Below are 18,368 nucleotides of genomic sequence, written 5' to 3' on the forward strand. Positions count from 1 at the left end.
TTCAGTCCTGTCTGACTCTTTGCAACCCTGTGAACTGTAGTCCACCAGGCTCCTCTGTCCATGGGGATTCTCCAGGCAAAAATACTGGAGTGGGTTGCCATGCTCTCCTCCAGGGGATCTTCTTAACTCAGGGCTTGAACCCAGGTCTCCCGCATTGCAGGCAGATTCTTTACCATCTGAGCCACCAGGGAAGCCACAGAGTTAGCATGTGGCCCACCAATTCTACTTTTAGGTATAACTCAAGAAAAATGAAACTTACATCCACACAAAATTGTATATAACTGTTCAAACCAGCATTACTTGTAACAGTGAAAAACTGAAATAGTGAAAGAAGTCATGAAATATCATATATTGTACAATTCCATTTATATGAATACTTCAGAATATGCAAATCTATAGCTACAGAAAGTAGATTAAGTGGCTGCTTAGGACCGGTGAAGACAAGAGAGAAGTGGAGGGTGACTGCTAGCAGGTACTGTTCTTTGTATGGTGATGAAAATGTTCTAAACTTAAGAGTACAGTGATGGTGACACAATTGTGACTACATCAAAACCACCGAATTGTACACTTTAATGACTGATTTTTATTTCAATAAAAAAAATTTAAGTTAAAACTGTAACACTGGAGGAGGTTTCAATTACATTAATATAGATGACAACTACATAAGGTACAGTTATAGAGCATAAAGTGGTACAGTATAAACTCAAAGTAGATTGTGAAAGGTTAAATAAGTACACCACAATCCCTAGAGCAACCATGGAAAAAATAAAAATAAAAACAAAAAGATTAAAAAAAAAATCAGGGATAAGAGTTTAAAAAATGTTTTCATATAGAGACTGAAACCCTCACTGGAAGAATTACTAAAGAATGAGCTTCAGGAAAAAAGGAAAATAAACGCAGATGAAGGAATAAGTTTCCAATAAGGAATAAATACTGCATATAAAGTACAGAAATATTTGGGCACTAAAAAAACCAAAAAGACTTCAAAACACAGCAAAATTATGAAAGAGCAAACAATGTTTTCAAACAAGAAGTTTAAAAACCCATATAAATTTATATATACAAATAGTTAGGAGATATACATGCTGCTGCTGCTAAGTTGCTTCAGTTGTGTCCGACTCTGTGTGATCCCATAGACGGCAGCCCACCAGGCTCCCTCATCCCTGGGATTCTCCAGGCAAGAACACTGGAGCGGGTTGTCATTTCCTTCTCCAATGCATGAAAGTGAAAAGTGAAAGTGAAGTTGCTCAGTCGTGTCCGACTCTTAGCGACCCCATGGACTGCAGCCTACCAGGCTCCTCCGTCCATGGGATTTTCCAGGCAAGAGTACTGGAGTGGGGTACCACTGATAATATATATATATATGTAAATACAAAAAAAAGGACTGGCTATCTATATGGTGAGGAACAAGGTTTGGATGATAAATTTCTATTTTTTATCCTTTAAAAATCTGTATAGTTTAAATTTTTAAAGCTTTCTTTTTGTAAAGAAAACAAGAAACAACTACATAAAAGAATTAAATCTATAAAATCACCTATAAAAGTAGGTATAAAGATGTCAATTTATTTTTTCAAAAAGTAGAAGAGCAGGAAAATTTTAAGGTGAAACCAGTAAGAACTGTACTATAAACACAGAAACACACAGAGATAAACTATTTTTTCCAGAAACAATGAAATCTATCCAAAGAATGTAAATAATAAATTATAATACTCAATATAAATTCATTAAAAAGAGAGTGGAAATGCTATTTATAGTTTACATACCTTGGTTGTTTTGTAGAGATTTTGTTTTAGCAATTCTACATGGATTTAACTGAAGAACTGATGCAACTTCACATGCTCCACGGACTGATCTGGTTTTCATCTTTATAGGCCCATGAGAACCAGCACCCTAAAACAGAAAAAATTATTAGCATCTAGGAAAAATCACAAACTACCATTTTAATCAAAGGCTTTGAATATTGAACACATACCTTTGTGTCATCAAAAAGATTCTCTGTCTCCAAACTTTCACGTGGACGAAGAGGGATTTTAAATACTGGGTTTTCTTCCTTTATTTGTAACAGTGTTTTATTATCTGGAGATTTACTCAAGGACTGGAAAAGGGACTCCTGTAAACAGGGTTCTTCCGGGGAGTCTTTGGTTAGCCCACAGCTCCCGCTCAAGGCCTTGCGGCTTGAGGAAGAGTCCCTTGGAATGGGCTTCAGAGCCTCATAGAGAGTCACCTGCCTAAATCTGATTTTAGAGTTCTCACTTCCTTGGCTTTTCTCTTGACGTTGGATAGCTGAAAATCGATCAGACAGATCCAGAGGTTTATCCATCACGTAGTCTCCATTCATGGAAGAATGACTATCCAGTGGAAAAGGAAAAGCATTTTCTTTATCAAAGGAGGCTTGGGGACAGATTACTTCATCTTCACTTTCTTCCTCAATTTTCTTCCTTTTGGTTCTGCCTCCCAGTGACTTCAGTGGTACCACATATTTATCTTTATCAGTATCTTTAATGTGATCAATACTATCCTGCTCACTTACAGGTTCACTTGTATTTTTATTTATAAGTATCTGCTTATTAGAAGATGACTGACTAGGGATCTTGTTCACTTCAGTCCCAAGAAGATGATGTGTGACAAGGGCTCCATCTTCAGATTTTGATCTAGGTTTCTCTGGTCCAGAAGCAGAAGTATTGCTGAGGGGCACGGTTTTCAGATGGGTTTTTTTCCCAGTCTCTAAAAGAGAAGGGGACAAACTTGTATTCAAACCTAAACTACTTTTCACGTTAGAGGGAGCTCCAAATACAGGAGATGATACCCGAGTAGTCAATTCTTCTTGAAGAGGAGTCTTTGAATCTGAAAACCTAAAAAAATAAAGAGTGGTAAAAAGAGTGGTAACTTTTTTCCTATTAAAGAAACAGGGTAAAAATGGAAAGATAAGCATAATGAGAAAACTTTTGCTAATACAGAATTATTAACAGTAAGGTTTTATCCACATATTAGAAGCAGATCATTGACCAAAATTTAAGATACAGTTGCTGGCTTCTCTTTTATTTGGCTGACAGAAAGCAGAGGGAAACGATACAGCAAACCTACCTCAATAACCATGATATTCCTATCTATAAAAATTTTTCCAAAGTAACTTAAATGAATTCACTATATAAGAAAATATTTGAACAAATCCCAAATTCTTTTGTTGTTATGAAATCTTATCAAGAGTAACTCCAAGAAACAAAATTCTTATACTACAGAACATAACTCATGACCCAGCCTGCCTGTAGCAGACAGCTGGGGTAGTAGAAAGATCATTAGGGTTAAGTGTGAAGAAGTGGAATGGTTAAGAGCTCCGACTCTCTTACTTAATAGTTGTGCGTGCAGGCTAAGTCGCTTCAGTCATGTCCGGCTCTTTGTGACCCTATGGACTGTAGCCCACTAGGCTCCTCTGTCCATGGGATTCTCCAGGCAAGAATACTGAATACTGGAGTGGGTTGCCATGCCCTTCTCCAGGGAAAATCTTCCCGACCCGGGGATTAAACCGCATCTCTTACATCTCCTGCAATAGCAGGCAGGTTCTTTACCACTAGCACTACCTGGGAAGCCCACTTAATAGTTGTGTGGTCTTAAAGACATTTAACTTCTGTGGGGCTTTATTTTTGTTGACTGTAAAATATGGGGGTAATAAAACCTACTTTAATGACCTAGTATAATGACAATTAAATGTGATGTATGTATTTAAAAAAGAAGCAAAATGCTACGTAAATATAGTATTGTTAGTTAATGGATGTTCTAAAATTAGTAAAAGCAACAGTGTATCCCAATCTTGAATGCTCATCAGAGCTAATGATGGATTTCATACAACATTCAGTTTTAGAAAATACAAATCCAGGAGGGATGACTGGAACCTAAAAAGAGATGAGGCTGGGACCTCTGAAGCACTGCTTGTCAGAAGTACAGAAAGTAACATCCCAATCTCTATTGTAACGCAAAAAGCCCTTAACAGGTCATAAACTGGGGGAATTATTTTTTTTTAATAAAAATACAACCAGAATAACAAGCTGAGGGAGAGAAATAGTTTAAATCTGTGGAACTCGCTGCAATGGAATATCATTAACAGTTTATAAGTTTTTACCAAAGTGCCCCAAATTACCTTAAATTATCTTCACTATTTCTTCTACATTCCTCAAAAGCTTGTTTTTTGTGATCTCCTTCCAGACAGTGGTAGAGCTCATCACCAAGAGGGCTCCGAGGGCCTCGAGATTCCTTCAATAATAAAATATAAAGTACATAAATACAATGGAGGATTATTCTTAAAAAGGAATGAAATACTGATACATGTTGTGATGCAGATGAACTCGAAAACAGGCTAAGTGAAAGATGCCAGACCCAAAAGACACATATAATTCCATTTAAATGAGTCATCCAGAATACGTAAATTCTTAAGGACAGAAAGCAGACTGATAGTTGCTAATTCTAAAAAACCAGGTTGGTTAGATGAGAGGAAGGGAACAGAGATGATTATTTATACTTATAGGAGATGAATTTAAAAGGATATTTAAAGAGCAGTGCTTCCCAAACTTTTGCATACACACAGATCAACTGAGGATCCTATGAAAACATAAGTTCTCTTTCAGTAGATCTGGGCTGGATTCAAGATTTTCTCTCTCACACAAACTTCCAGGGATGAAGATGCTGTTGGCCTGTGGATCACACTTTGAGCAGCAATCTTTAGAGATCAGTTCCCTCAATAGGTTTGGTGTCTAAACTACTGACATGCCAAGTTTATTGGTAGAAGGGGATTTTAAAAAGTTAAAACATGTTTAGATTTCAAAGGGTAAAAACTAACCACCATCACTTGAAGTCAGTTTTAAAACTAGAAAGAACCTCATCCCACCCCCGCCACAAAAAAAAAATTTCAAATGTAGTCAAAAGTCAATTCAATTTTGGAAATTCAACAGCAAGAAAACTTTATAAGAGCCTATATGCATTTACTGACTAAAGCAAAGGGATATGTTTCAAAGCTGTATCAAAATGAAGCTTCCTTAAGATTGACAAATTCAAGGCTTCTATTTTTTAGAGACTGGTTATGAAAAATAGTGAATGTATCTGATGTAAGGAAGCACTAAATAATGAAAAGAAAATCATGGGGTTAATTTCTGACTCAATCCCTAAGGATGTGGTCTAACTGGATTGGCATTTGTAAGGACAAAGAATTAAAGCATCTTTAGTAGAACCAAGAATTTAGTCTGTTTTCCAAATCAAAGCCCAGTTTAAAGGATGTCAAAAAGACCCAATAAATTCTGAACTCAATCTAAAGGTTTAAATCTTCTCTTTAAGTTGGAACAGGGTAGAAAGGAGAGGGGACAGGGAAGAGGTTTGGCTAAACCCTCTAAGCTGTCTAAGGTTTTTTTCATTATTTAGCTTTTTATTGGAGAATAGCCAATTAACAATGTTGTGATAGTTTCAGGTGGACAGCAAAGAGACTTAGCCATATATATACACATGTATCCATTCTCCCCAAAACTCCCCTCCCATCCAGGTTGCCACATAACACTGAGCAGAGTTCCCTATTAAATCATCTAAATTCTGACTCAACCCATAACCTATATCCCAAGAATTCTAAGACTTGATAGAGTTTTCTGCAACTGCCTGGAGTGAATACTATAAATGGGCCTTTTCTAGTGACATCAATTTTGTTCTAGGCCTTTATCTAATAATTTTTGGGTAAAAAATTTTTTCTCTTAATTCTCTAAAAACTGACCTCAAAGAACACTAATTACTTCATATTTATTACCAAACTAAACAATTACTTACAGATTCTTCTTGAACACAAAGTCCAAGTGTTTCAGCAACTACTGTAGCTAAATTATCAGGAGGATAACTGCTTTTTCCATGTGGTTCTAAGTTTAAGGAAAAAAAACACAATTATACAATTGTAGAAACTAGCCATATGAAAACATACCAAAAAAGCAAAGAAAAAGCTCAATGGACCACTTTACAAAATGGCACTGAACAATTTTAAAAATTCTGTTTTATAAAGCCCAAAATACCTACTATAAATTGCAATACATTGCAGGTTTACTGCCACTGAAAAAATTATCATTAAAAATATATAATTAAATGGATTTCTTGTGCTATATTAAAATTCCATGGAGGAAGTAATTGGAGGGGAAAAAAAGTCTAAAACGGCTTTTAGACTGGGAGTGACAATACAATACAGTTGAGAATCACTCCTTTCCATGATGGACAGCCTTGTGTCTAAGTATCAGAACTACTTCTCCCATCATTATCTCACCCAGTCTCATGGCTTCAGATCTCCCCTACATGCTAACAACCTCTGTCCTAGACTCATCTATATTCACATTCACCTACCCATCAAAATCTTTACCTGAAATGTCTACTCAGTATCTGAAACAATATATTTTCAAAAACAAACTCCGGATTTCTAACCAACCCTCAGCTCCATCCTGCAACCCTCAGCTCCATCCTGCAACCCTCAGCTCCATCCTGCAACCCTCAGCTCCATCCTGCAACCCTCAGCTCCATCCTGCAAACCTCCAGCTACCAGTCTCTTTCCTCTTAAGAGTTGCCCAAAACAATCTCCCGTTCACTCACTCTGTCCTGCCCACAAAGGGCTCCTTAATGTTCTTCAAACAAACCAAAGAGCACCCTCACCTCAAGGCCTCTGTGCTCACTGATGTCTCTACCTGGGATGCCCTTTGCCCTGAAATCCACATGACTCACCTGCTCTCTCAGTCTCTGCTCAAATGTTACTTTTTTTAAGGTGAGACTTACTAAAATCTCTTCTTACCCTGCTTTATTTTTCTTTAGAGCTCCTGTTTCATCTAACATATACTTACTTTCTTTCTCCCCCAACGAGATCGTAAGCTCTATGAGTTTAAACATTTTGTTTAGTGCCCAGTATACAGTCAGCACTCAAATATTTGTTGAATGAATGAGTAAACCACAGTAAAGCCTTATTAAAATTACTAACAATTTGTATTAAAATGGATAAGGCTTCTCAGTCCATTGAATTTTCCAGGCAAGAATACTGGAGTGGGTAGCCATTCCCTTCTCCAGGAGATCTTCCTGACCCAGGGATCGAACCTGGGTCTCCTGCACTGCTGGCAGATTTTTTACCATCTAGGCCACAAGGGAAGCCCATGGATATTAATAGGAACTAATAAACAGGACACATTACTTTCCAATATGAAAAAGACTATTAAACAAGTAATACAAACAAAATTATACGGAAAGTATTTTAAAATATTGTCTAAATTCACATGGTTGGCCACTCTTGCCCACCAATTTATAATCTTAGTATCTTGCTTACTAGCCACTGGAGCTTGACTCTGATCACAAGTGTCAGCCACTAGAATTTCACTTTCCTGAGGTTTATGTTGTGGATGAGCTGAAGACTTTGGTACTGTTCTCAATTCTAAGGGAAAAACAAAGGAGAGATTACAAATAAACAAACAATCATGATAAAATTAATATGCCAATACAAATCTATCTTTAAATGCACTGGAAGTCTATTTTATTGACATAACTTTAACAGTCTAATAAAGAGGTTATTCCTTTAGTTTCACTAAGAAAAAAAGTTGGAAGTTAAGACAGTGGGGGAGAAGAGGACTGGAAGTTTATCTAAACTTCTTCTGACCTAAGCCTTCTAGTGTTGTAATATTTTAAGGTGACCTTTCCTTGTGGAAATCAGTGGGTTCATCTGCAATGAATACTGCATCATATCGTTTTTCAGTCTTTATTTCAGAGTTTTCACTTTCTGGAAGGAAATCTGAAACATGCTTTATCAGAAATCATTCCACTATTTAAGGATTTAATTCAAAGAAAACCAAAAGAAGGACAAAGTAAAGGGGAATAGATTTTTACTAATTATAACTAGAAATTATCCTTACAAAGCACTAAATGGCAACCTACTCCAATATTCTTGTGCAGAGAATTCCATGGACAGAGGAGCCTGGTGGGCTATAGTCGATGGAGCCGCAAAGAGTTGGACACGACTGAGTGGTTAACACACAAACAAACATTTCAAAATAAACAAGCATGGGTGTTAGAAAAAGAAAAGGAGTAACTAGTCATTAAATTAGTTTTAAAATAATTTGCATGGCTCAAAAGTGATATTTTAAAACCAAAATTTCATTGTCCAAGTAAAAATGATCAGAACAAGATTAAAACTGACATGGTTTTAAACAGTTACAAGTTATTCTCATACAACAAAGAGATAAACCAAGAGCATTTGTACAAGATGACTTTCCTGAAAAAGAAAATTGCTGTGATTTGTTTTTCTGGATATTCTTTCAGATAGATTTAAACATGATCTAAACTATGCTGATGCTTATCTGTAGTTATTCATGTCCTATATGATACCAGACTAAAAGGCCCACATATGTTCATTCTAGATCCAAGATGTTACATTTTACTTTAGCTCCTAATTATGTATAAGATTTTTAACAATGCTTTTGTTTTCCACTAGATGGTGATGCAAGCTCATATAAAATGGAGAAAAACTGTGTCAATTTTATAATATCAAAATATAAGATTACTATTTTTTTAAAAGGCAGAGCTACTGTCAACAATTTATTTGCATTATAAAAATATCTCTAAGACTAGATATACTCCTTCTCCTTAAATGCTTTCCTTGTTACAAAGAGTTTAGGCTAAAGATGGAAGTTCTAAATACTGATTTACTTAGATCAATATTAAAAGGAATGAACACTGTGACACACCACAGGATAAATTTCAGGACTACATGAAAATTTAGTTTCAAAGCATTTACCAGAAATGGTGCCTGGAATTAAGAAATACGCCACTGATAAGCCACAAACTAGAAACATTATAAAACCATTTCCTGATTTACCACCAAGTGCTACACATTAGAAAAATTAAAAATAGGTAGTTAAAGCTTTGATGGGAGTAGCTATGGATAAAACTTCCAAAGCACAAAAATTTAGAGGCAGGAAGATCTATATTTGAATTTTTACTCATCCACTTGACAGGCTATTTAACTCCTCTTAGGAACAATCTTTCCTCATCTATAAAACGAAGGTGCTAGAAGCTACCCTACAAACCTGTCATGAGAATTAAAATACAGTAATAATGTATTCAAATCACTCAGCATAATAACCAGCATACAGGAGAGGAACTCAGTGTTAGCCTACCTTCCTCTTTCATTGTATCCCACTCAGATATACACATAGGGATATTTTTTAAACCAAAAGGAAAAAACTATTCCCTACATTTGTAAAATGCTGAGTGTTTACATATTCAGATGAGCAAATCATGTCTATATATAACACAGGCAGAAGATACCTTCCCAGTCACTTCACTGATGGAAGTTAAGGTTACAGTTGTAATGTACGTTACCCTGAACAGTGACTATCTTCCTAACAAGATGAAAACTCTTTTTTTTTTTTTTAACAGAACTAGGTAACTAAGCTACAACTCTAATCCTCACCATGTGCACAGCCAGAGTGCTCCAGTTTAGCATGTGTTTGCTCTATATATCGGACACGGAGGTTCTCCTTTCTTCGTAGCCGATTAGTGCCAGAAAATGAAAAGGTTGTTATTGGTGAATCTGGAATAACATCTTCCTCAGATTCAAGATCAGTTGCTTTATGTGGTTGATCATTCCTAGAGGAAAATAGGACAATTAATAGATTAGTTCAATTATTTATTAAAACATCTACCATATGGTATGAGCTATAGCAGAACACTCTCAGGAAGATCCCCTGAAGGAGGACTTGGCACCCCACTCCAGTATCCTTGCCTGGAAACTCCCACGGACAGAGGAGCCTGGTGGGCTGCAGTCCGTGGGACTGCAAAAGAGTAGGACATGAAGACAGTGAATAAACAGCAGCAGCCAAACACAGGTATGAAGCTGGAAGAGAAATAATTCCTTGCATCTAACATTCCTAAATACAAGGATCAGAGATATACTCAAATGACCAGAATACCAGGTGGAAAATATTATTGTGAGAGGTGAAGTAGAAAGTGGTGAAGTAGAAAGTATAGCTGGTGGTACTTGAGGCGAAAATTAAAAGAATTTTAAATGGCAGAGAAAATCCAAAGAGGATCCTGCAAGTTTGAGAAAGGCAGGCAGTAGCACCATGTACTTGTGTTAGAGAGGGACACACTGGAACTACATGAAGGAGAACCTAGAGTTAAGTATGCACATCATTTAGAAAGCAAGAGGAAAGGACCTAAGGTTTTAGAGATGGCAGTAATGTGACAATCTAGCAGCAGGACTGTGCAAGATTAGTGGGACAGAAAGAAAGGCGGCAGTGGCTGTAATAGTCTAGGCAGGAGCATCTGTGGGTTTGAGCTGGAATTCTGAAGATAGGAACGGAAAGGAAGGGACCAGTATTAAATAGAATCAGTAAGTTTTCATTTCAGTTCAATTCAGTCGCTCAGTCGTGTTCGACTCTTTGCAACCCCACGGACTGCAGCACGCCAGGCCTCCCTGTCCATCACCGGAGTCTACCCTAACTCACGTCCATTGAGTTGGTGATGCCATCCAACCATCTCATCCTCTGTCCTCCCCTTCTCTGCCTGCCCTCAATCTTTCCCAGCATCAGGGTCTTTTCAAATGAGTCAGCTCTTTGCATCAGGTGGCCAAAGTACTGGAATTTCAGCTTCAACATCAGTCCTTCCAATGAACACCCAGGACTGATCTCCTTTAGGATGGACTGGTTGGATCTCCTTGCAGTCCAAGGGACTCTCAAGAGTCTTCTCCAGCACCACAGTTCAAAAGCATCAATTCTTCGGCACTCAGCTTTCTTTATAGTCCAACTCTCACATCCGTACATGACTACTAGAAAAACCACAGCTTTGACTAGATGGACCTTTGTTGGCAAAGTAATGTCTCTGCCTTTTAATATGCTGTCTAGGTTGTCTAGGTCATAACTTTCCTTCCAAGGAGTAAATGCTTTTTAATTTCATGGCTGCAGTCACCATCTGCAGTGATTTTGGAGCTCAAAAAAAATAAAGTCAGACACTGTTTCCCCTGTTTCCCCATCTATTTCCCATGAAGTGATGGGACCAGATGCCATGATCTTCGTTTTCTGAATGTTGAACTTTAAGCCAAATTTTTCACTCTCTTCTTTCACTTTCATCAAGAGGCTCTTTAGCTCTTCTTCACTTTCTGCCATAAGGGTGGTGTCATCTGCATATCTGAGGTTATTGATATTTCTCCTGGCAATCTTGATTCCAGCTTGTGTTTCTTCCAGCCCAGTGCTTCTCATGATGTACTCTGCATATAAGTTAAATAAGCAAGGTGACAATATACAGCCTTGACGTACTCCTTCTCCTATTTGGAACCAGTTATTGTTCCATGTCCAGTTCTAACTGTTGCTTCCTGACCTGCATACACCAGTAAGACTGGTAAACAACAAATTCAGTGTCTTAAATAATACAAGGCTGTATACTGTCACTCTGCTTATTTAATGAATATGCAGAGTACATCATAAGAAATGCTGTACTGGAAGAAGCACAAGCTGGAATAAAGATTCCTGGGAGAAGTATCAATAACCTCAGATATGCAGATGACACTACACTATGGCAGAAAGCAAAGGAGAACTAAAGAGCCTCTTGAAAGTGAAAGAGGAGAGTGAAAAAGTTGGCAACTCAACACTCAAAAAACTAAGATCATGGCATCTGGTCCCATCACTTCCTGGGAAATAGATGGGGAAACAATGGAAACAGTGACAGACTTTATTTTTGGGGGGCTCCAAAATCACTGCAAATGACGACTGCAGCCATGAAATTGAAAGACATTTGCTCCTTGGAAGAAAAATTATGACCAACCTAGACAGCATATTAAAAAGAAGAGACATTACTTTGCCAACAAAGGTCCATCTAGTCAAAGCTATGGTTTTTCCAGTAGTCATGTATGGATGTGAGAGTTGAACTACAAAAAAAGCTGAGCACTAAAGAACTGATGCTTTTGAACTGTGGTGCTGGAGAAGACTCTTGAGAGTCCCTTGGACTGCAAGGAGATCCAACCAGTCCATCCTAAAGGAAAACAGTACTGAATATTCATTGAAAGCTCAAACTCCCACATTTTGGCCACCTGATGAGAAGAACTGACTCATTTGAAAAGACTCTGATGCCTGGAAAGACTGAAGACAGAAGAACGGGATGAGAGAGGATGAGATGGTTGGATGACATCATCGACTCAATGGACGTAGTTTGAGTAAGCTCCGGGAGTCGGTGATGGACAGGGAGGCCTGGCGTGCTGCAGTCCATAGGGTCGCAAAGAGTCAGACATGACTGAGTGACTGAACTGAACTGAAGTAATACCAACACTGATAGCACCAATGTTAGTTGCAGGCTTGCAATGGCAGGTACTCTTCAAAGTGCTACATATATCAGTTTAAGCATAAGGTATTACTCTCACTTTACAAAGGGAAAAATTAAGATATAGAGATTAAGTGACTTACTAAAATAAAAGCAAGTAACAGAAATAGGATCTAAACCCTGGCAGCCAGACTCCCAAAGACAATACCGTTATCCTTGGTATAGACCATGGGACTAATGACTGACTACAAGTAGGACTCAAACAGTTCCATTAAAACAAGTCATACTATGTCACTCTTCTGATTAAAACCTGCCACATCTTCCCACTTAACTGAAAACACAAGCCAAAGTCCTTATAATGATTGATTTCCCTCCCCTTATTACCCATCTGACCCCTTTCAAATTATATTCTACTCCAGCCACCCTTGCTTCCCCGAGGCTCCTCAGACACATCAGGCATGTTCCTACTTTATGTTCTTTGCTCCAGCTGTCCCATATGCTTGGAATGCTCACTCCCAGATATCACAAGGCTAATTACCTCATCTTTTCCAAGTGTTCGCTGGAGTTTTACCTTCTTATCATTGCCTGCCTTAAACATGCTATTTAAAACTGCAACCCCCTTCCCACACCCTAGTACTCCCATTCCTTATTATTATTCCGCTGTTACTTTATCCATAGCAGTTACTGCTTTCTAACCTAGTACGTAACTGATCTGTCTACTGCTCACTGGCCAGAATTGTGAGCTCCAAAAGGCTAAGGCTCTTTTTGGCTCACTGATACATCACGAGTATCTGCAATAGTGGGTACCTGGTACATGCTCAATAAGTATTTGTTGAATGAATGAATATGGAAGATTCCTGATTCCACTAGAAAAATAAATTCGTACTGATCTAGGCATAGGTTCTTGCCCAATTCAATTAAAGACTGAAGGTACACAAAGACTGGGTTATGACTGAATTGTGGGTATTGAGTAAAATAAATTCATTTTAACTCAACTGACTTTCCCATGTCAAACCACTGTTGACCTTATTTGCCAATAATTTTTATCAGTCTGTCAGGCTGACAAAACCAGTCTTTTCTAATATAGTCCTATCAATTTGTATGACTATGTATTTCCAAAGAATGAGATTTTTATAAACTATGACCAATACAGTTTTTAAAATTGAGATTAATTTTTCCTAACAGATTTATATCTTAATTTTCTAAATAATATCAGTATTATTGTGGTCTAAATCCTATGCTCCATTCCAAGGAAAATCTTTAGAGCTAATACCTACCTACAATTACCATTTTATTCTGGAAAAAACAAAGTAAGCTAAAGTCATATGAGAAACTCTTACAAATTAATGGAGTGTGAAATCTATCTGACCTTGCTTTAACTAATCACGTCACAGGCTACCTGCCTATTAGTCATAAAAATTCAACCTGAAACATGAATGAGTCATGAGAAGAAATTGGTTTTCTGGCAGTCAATCTAGAAGTAGCTGGGATCACAAAAGGGAACCCCCCCTCAAAAAAAACCAGCTCTAACTAGAGGTGTCTAAACTAAGTAAACAAGTGCTGGCTTTGTCCTCCTTTGTCCTTTGTCATAAAAGAAAAACGGAAAAATACAACTTTCCATATCTTAACTAAATTTCTTCTTTAAAGCATTTTGTCTCATTCTGGTTTTCTGAGAAAAGTTAAAAGTTTATGCCACACCTTTTGGTTAATTAGGGATTGAGCACAGGTCTCCTACATTGTAGGAGAATTCTTTACCATCTGAGCCACACTTACTAGTCATGTTGGGTAAGTTAGTTAACTTTTCTGAGTCTCAGTTACCTCATCTATTAAAGTAGATACAGTACTGTACTTTCCTACTTCATTTTTCTGGAAAAGTTGAAAGAAATGATATATGTAAAAACATAATGCAACACCCAGAAAATAGTATTTAATCAATATTGCACTTATTTACAATGAAGACTCCTTTGATATAAGGTGTCCGCCAACTACTACTACAAAGTCATGACTCTAAAGTCCTGTATTTTTATACCACCACAAGAAGTCTACAAGTAGAGGATAAGGGAAGACTTTGATTTGAAGGTTCTAGTTAGCAGTAAACCCAGTAAGGTCAAAATATATCTATCTTGACCACATTAATATTAGGGCTTCCCAGGTGGGTCACTGGTGAAGAATCTGCCTTTCAATGCAGGAAATATAGGAGATGCGGGTTTGATCTCCACATCAGGGAGATCCCCTGGAGGAGGAAACAGCAACCCAATCCAGTATTCTTGTCTGGAGAATCCCATGGGCAGAGAAGCCTGATAGGTTACAGTCCATGGGATCACAAAGAGTTGGACATGACTGAACAACTGAGCATGCAAGCACATACAATGTAAGTAAAAAGATACAGAAAAATGGAGTGGGCAGTACTACTCTACTGGTCAGACTATACCTAGAGGATTGACTTAATTAAAATATTGACAAACTGAAACATTAAAGAGAAATAATTTGAAGAGTCTTCAAGTAATGTCTCATGAGGAATAGTTAATGAACAGAAAATATTTACTCTGCATATTTACCTACTTATGAGGAAGACTCAGGAAGGCCCCATATCTATCTTTAATGCACACAAAGGGCCATCAAGTAGAAGGAGGGGTAAACTTGTTCCAGATGGTCCCAGAAGTTAAAATCAGAATCAACAAGTTTCACTCCGTAAAGTGATCTCTACCCAGACTTAGAACTTACCAACAGTATCATCTCACTTGGGAGACGGTGAACCTATATAAACGGTATTTAAACAATGGTGATTTACAAGGAATTCAGTTTAAAAGAGAACACTGAGGGAATTTCCCTGGCCCGGTGATCAGGACTCTGCACTTTCAATGCTGAGGGTGAGGGTTTAAAAAAAAAAACTGACTTTCACTCACCCAGGACATTCATTTCCCAAAACAAAGTGAGTCATGTCCTCAAAACTTAATTATTTTCTTTCTGTGACTGGTACAGTTGAATATATATTTTTAATTTCATAACAGCAAACCTTTTTCTGAATAATTTACTATACTGTCACTGAACAACTGTCCTACCTTAAAAGGTTATCTGTAACATCTAATCCAGATTAGGTGAATCAGAATTACCACATTTAGCAAGAAAAAATATAAATAATACTTTTTCTAAAGTTCAGAGAAACTTCAGACAAGATAATACTTGCTTTTTTTCCAATTGAAAGCAAAAGAGAATATGTTTGAGGAGAATAAGCTGGCTTATGTGAATAGCTGTCTTAAATTTCAGGATAGAACTGAAAGACACAACAGATTATCCCCTATAATGTCCTGAGGGAGGCATGTACTAAATAAAAGATACATGCCCTAAACTCACTGATATGATTGGGGTGACCTTTACATCACAGAACATAAATTAATGTAGGTCAACCACCACTCATCTGAAATTTTGAACCAGATGCAATTCAGAACTCAAGTTTTTTTTTTAAATGAAGGGTAATACAGAGAATATACAGTTTGTTACAAAACACTTTCAGTGGAGCCTGAGGTATCACCCTTCAGTCAAGCACAATGATATTATCACAGTAAAGCACAGGAATGCTCACAGGAAGTGGGACAAATAAGGAAGACTATAATAAAAACTGGGCTTTCCCTGGTGGCTCAGTGGTAAAGAATCTGCCTGCCAATGCAGGAGATGTGGGTTTGATCCCTGGGTCAGGAAGATCCCCTGGAGAAGGAAATGGCAACCCACTCCATTATTCTTCCCTGTTAAATCCCAAGGATAGAGAAGCCTGGTGGGCTACATTTCATGGGTCACAAAGAGTCAGATGCATCTTAGCAACTGAACAACAATAATAAAAAGTATCTTGTCAGTTGAGGTGAGGGTATGTTGTAACGTTTCAAAAAAACCATTTGAGGCTTTGGAATCATATAGAAACGACTGTGAATTTGTGTTCTAGCCTCACTTCAATATTCAGCACAAGTAAAATCAGTAAGTGCTGACATCTTCATACACACTTGTTTAATAACCTCAGTCTGGCCCCAAATCCTTCTTTCCTCATTTGTTATCCCCCCTCAAAATTCTCCTTGCCTACCAATATTCAGTGGACTGCTAACATGGCAAAAATATAAAAATCTTTTTGGACACCAACTACTTAGAAAAGCAGTGATATGATTAAAGAAGCTAATTCCACTTGTGAGATGTGTTTATACATAAGACAATAACTAAGGCAAAATCATGTTATGTCTACATAGTTTAGCAAAGTTTTTGCAGATGTCCACTTAAATTCAACAGTCTTTAAAAACCTTGGAAACCATTAAGACTGTCCTGAATTATAACTCTTAAAAGATATTACATAAACTTGATATCTCTTGCTCTGTATCAGACTAGACCCAGAAAAATGGATTCTTTTTTTGAGACACTGTCAAATAATAGAGAGAACAGAGTCTTCTAAGTCAGAAGATGGGGTTCTGAGTGATGTCTTGTTAGCTACTAGTTGTGAGACCATGGCAAGTTATTTGACTTCTGTAAGATGTGGATTCCTTGTCCATAAAGTAGAGACAATAAAACTACCTTGAAGAATCACAGTGAGGATTAGAAATAATTAAACACAGAACACCAAGAAGAGTAACTGGTATATAGGATAAAAGTTATTATTTTTATTAACAAAAACTGGGGGAGAGGAAAAGGAGGAAGTTCTCTAGGCCTGAGAAACATGTAAGAGGAAATAATCATTCATACTACTTTTACTAAGTTTCTAGGACAGAGCTGGAAAGGTGGTAACAAAACTCAAGTATTTATTTAAAATAGAAGTATTTCAAATAATTTATTTGAATAATTTATTTATAATTAGTTATAAAAATGAAAATGCTTTAAATTAAAATGTTTTGATAATTTATACATTCACATGTATACTCTTGTGAGTATACTCTTATACTTTATACTCTTTATAGCATATACTTTTTTTTATAGCATATACTCTTTATATACTTTATACTCTTTATACTATTCTAAAAGTATAAGATAAGAGATGCATGCAAAGTCTTCATATATACTTCTGAAACAAAAATACAGTGATTTTTCTTATATTTTCAACTGCAGAATACTTTATAATTTTTAAAAAAGAAATCTTTGATTCTTAATATACCTTTACAGTTTGCATAGCTAAGCAAAATGAAGAAAGAGAAGATAGGGGAAAATACTCAATTTTCTGCCACAATCAAGAAAAAATACTTACTCAATTTTCTGCTGCAGCTGTTCGGAAAGCTTTTTATTTTCTTCCTGTAGAGTGTTCTTTTCATTCACTTAAATATAACATGGAAAGAAAGCATAAATTATAGCTATATTAGTATGCATGTCAGGCTCTTTCAATAATTTCAACAGTCATAGAGAAATTAGGATTTCAAATTCTAAGTTGAATGTTAGTCAGGGTTAATGCTACTATTCAAAACTAATTTGTTACTAGGTAGTGATTACTACATCTCACACTGTGCCAGTTTCACAGAAATGATTAACTGATAATTTTATGTAATGCTTGTGGGCAAAAAAGAAAGAGGACCTCATGTACTGGGCAGTATAGTTTAATTATTCATACTGAGGACAAGAAAGCATTCCACCTGGTTACTCAGTCCTACTAATTTCCAATACCATTTTAGTGAGTCATTTATCTCAAAATAAATCTAATCATAAAATATAACAGTGAATATCAGTGTAATTTTTTATAACAGAAGCACACTTAAGTAGATTTTCTTTCTTAGTCATACTCTATATTGCATGAATAATTATGGCGCCAGTAACTTTATATACCACTGAAGTAGCATCTCCTTGTTTGACTCTACCTTGACTAAATTTTCTTATCATCCTTATCTATGAAGCAAAAACTCAGTTTGGGGCTATAATTCCTATGGCTGCCAGAACAAAATTTTTATTAATCCTTGATATTATGTCACTGGTTAAGCATGTGTTTTACTAGGAGGAATATATCAAAGACATCAAGTCAGAATAAGTACAATTAACCTCTAATAAAGAAAGTTAGTCACACTCCAAAAATCTGTTAATAATTTAGTGGTTTAAAATCTCAACATATTTTCTTA

General features: G+C 36.7%; 1 protein-coding gene across 6 annotated transcripts in view; it reads right to left on the reverse strand.

Annotated features, from left to right (window-relative positions):
- Positions 1 to 18,368, reverse strand: part of RBBP8 (RB binding protein 8, endonuclease) — a 78,345-nt gene that overhangs the window by 13,606 nt on the left and 46,371 nt on the right. For all 6 annotated transcript variants that reach the window (XM_069568890.1, XM_069568891.1, XM_069568894.1 and 3 more), the window contains 7 exons: positions 17,513 to 17,579; positions 9,458 to 9,633; positions 7,319 to 7,423; positions 5,800 to 5,885; positions 4,136 to 4,248; positions 1,973 to 2,852; positions 1,764 to 1,890 (listed from right to left, as the gene is read on the reverse strand). In XM_069568890.1, coding sequence (XP_069424991.1) covers positions 1,764 to 1,890; positions 1,973 to 2,852; positions 4,136 to 4,248; positions 5,800 to 5,885; positions 7,319 to 7,423; positions 9,458 to 9,633; positions 17,513 to 17,579 — 1,554 coding nt within the window. The remainder of the gene's footprint in view (positions 1 to 1,763; positions 1,891 to 1,972; positions 2,853 to 4,135; positions 4,249 to 5,799; positions 5,886 to 7,318; positions 7,424 to 9,457; positions 9,634 to 17,512; positions 17,580 to 18,368) is intronic.

This window comes from Ovis canadensis, chromosome 23 (genome assembly GCF_042477335.2).
Source record: "Ovis canadensis isolate MfBH-ARS-UI-01 breed Bighorn chromosome 23, ARS-UI_OviCan_v2, whole genome shotgun sequence".
Lineage (NCBI taxonomy): Eukaryota > Metazoa > Chordata > Mammalia > Artiodactyla > Bovidae > Ovis > Ovis canadensis.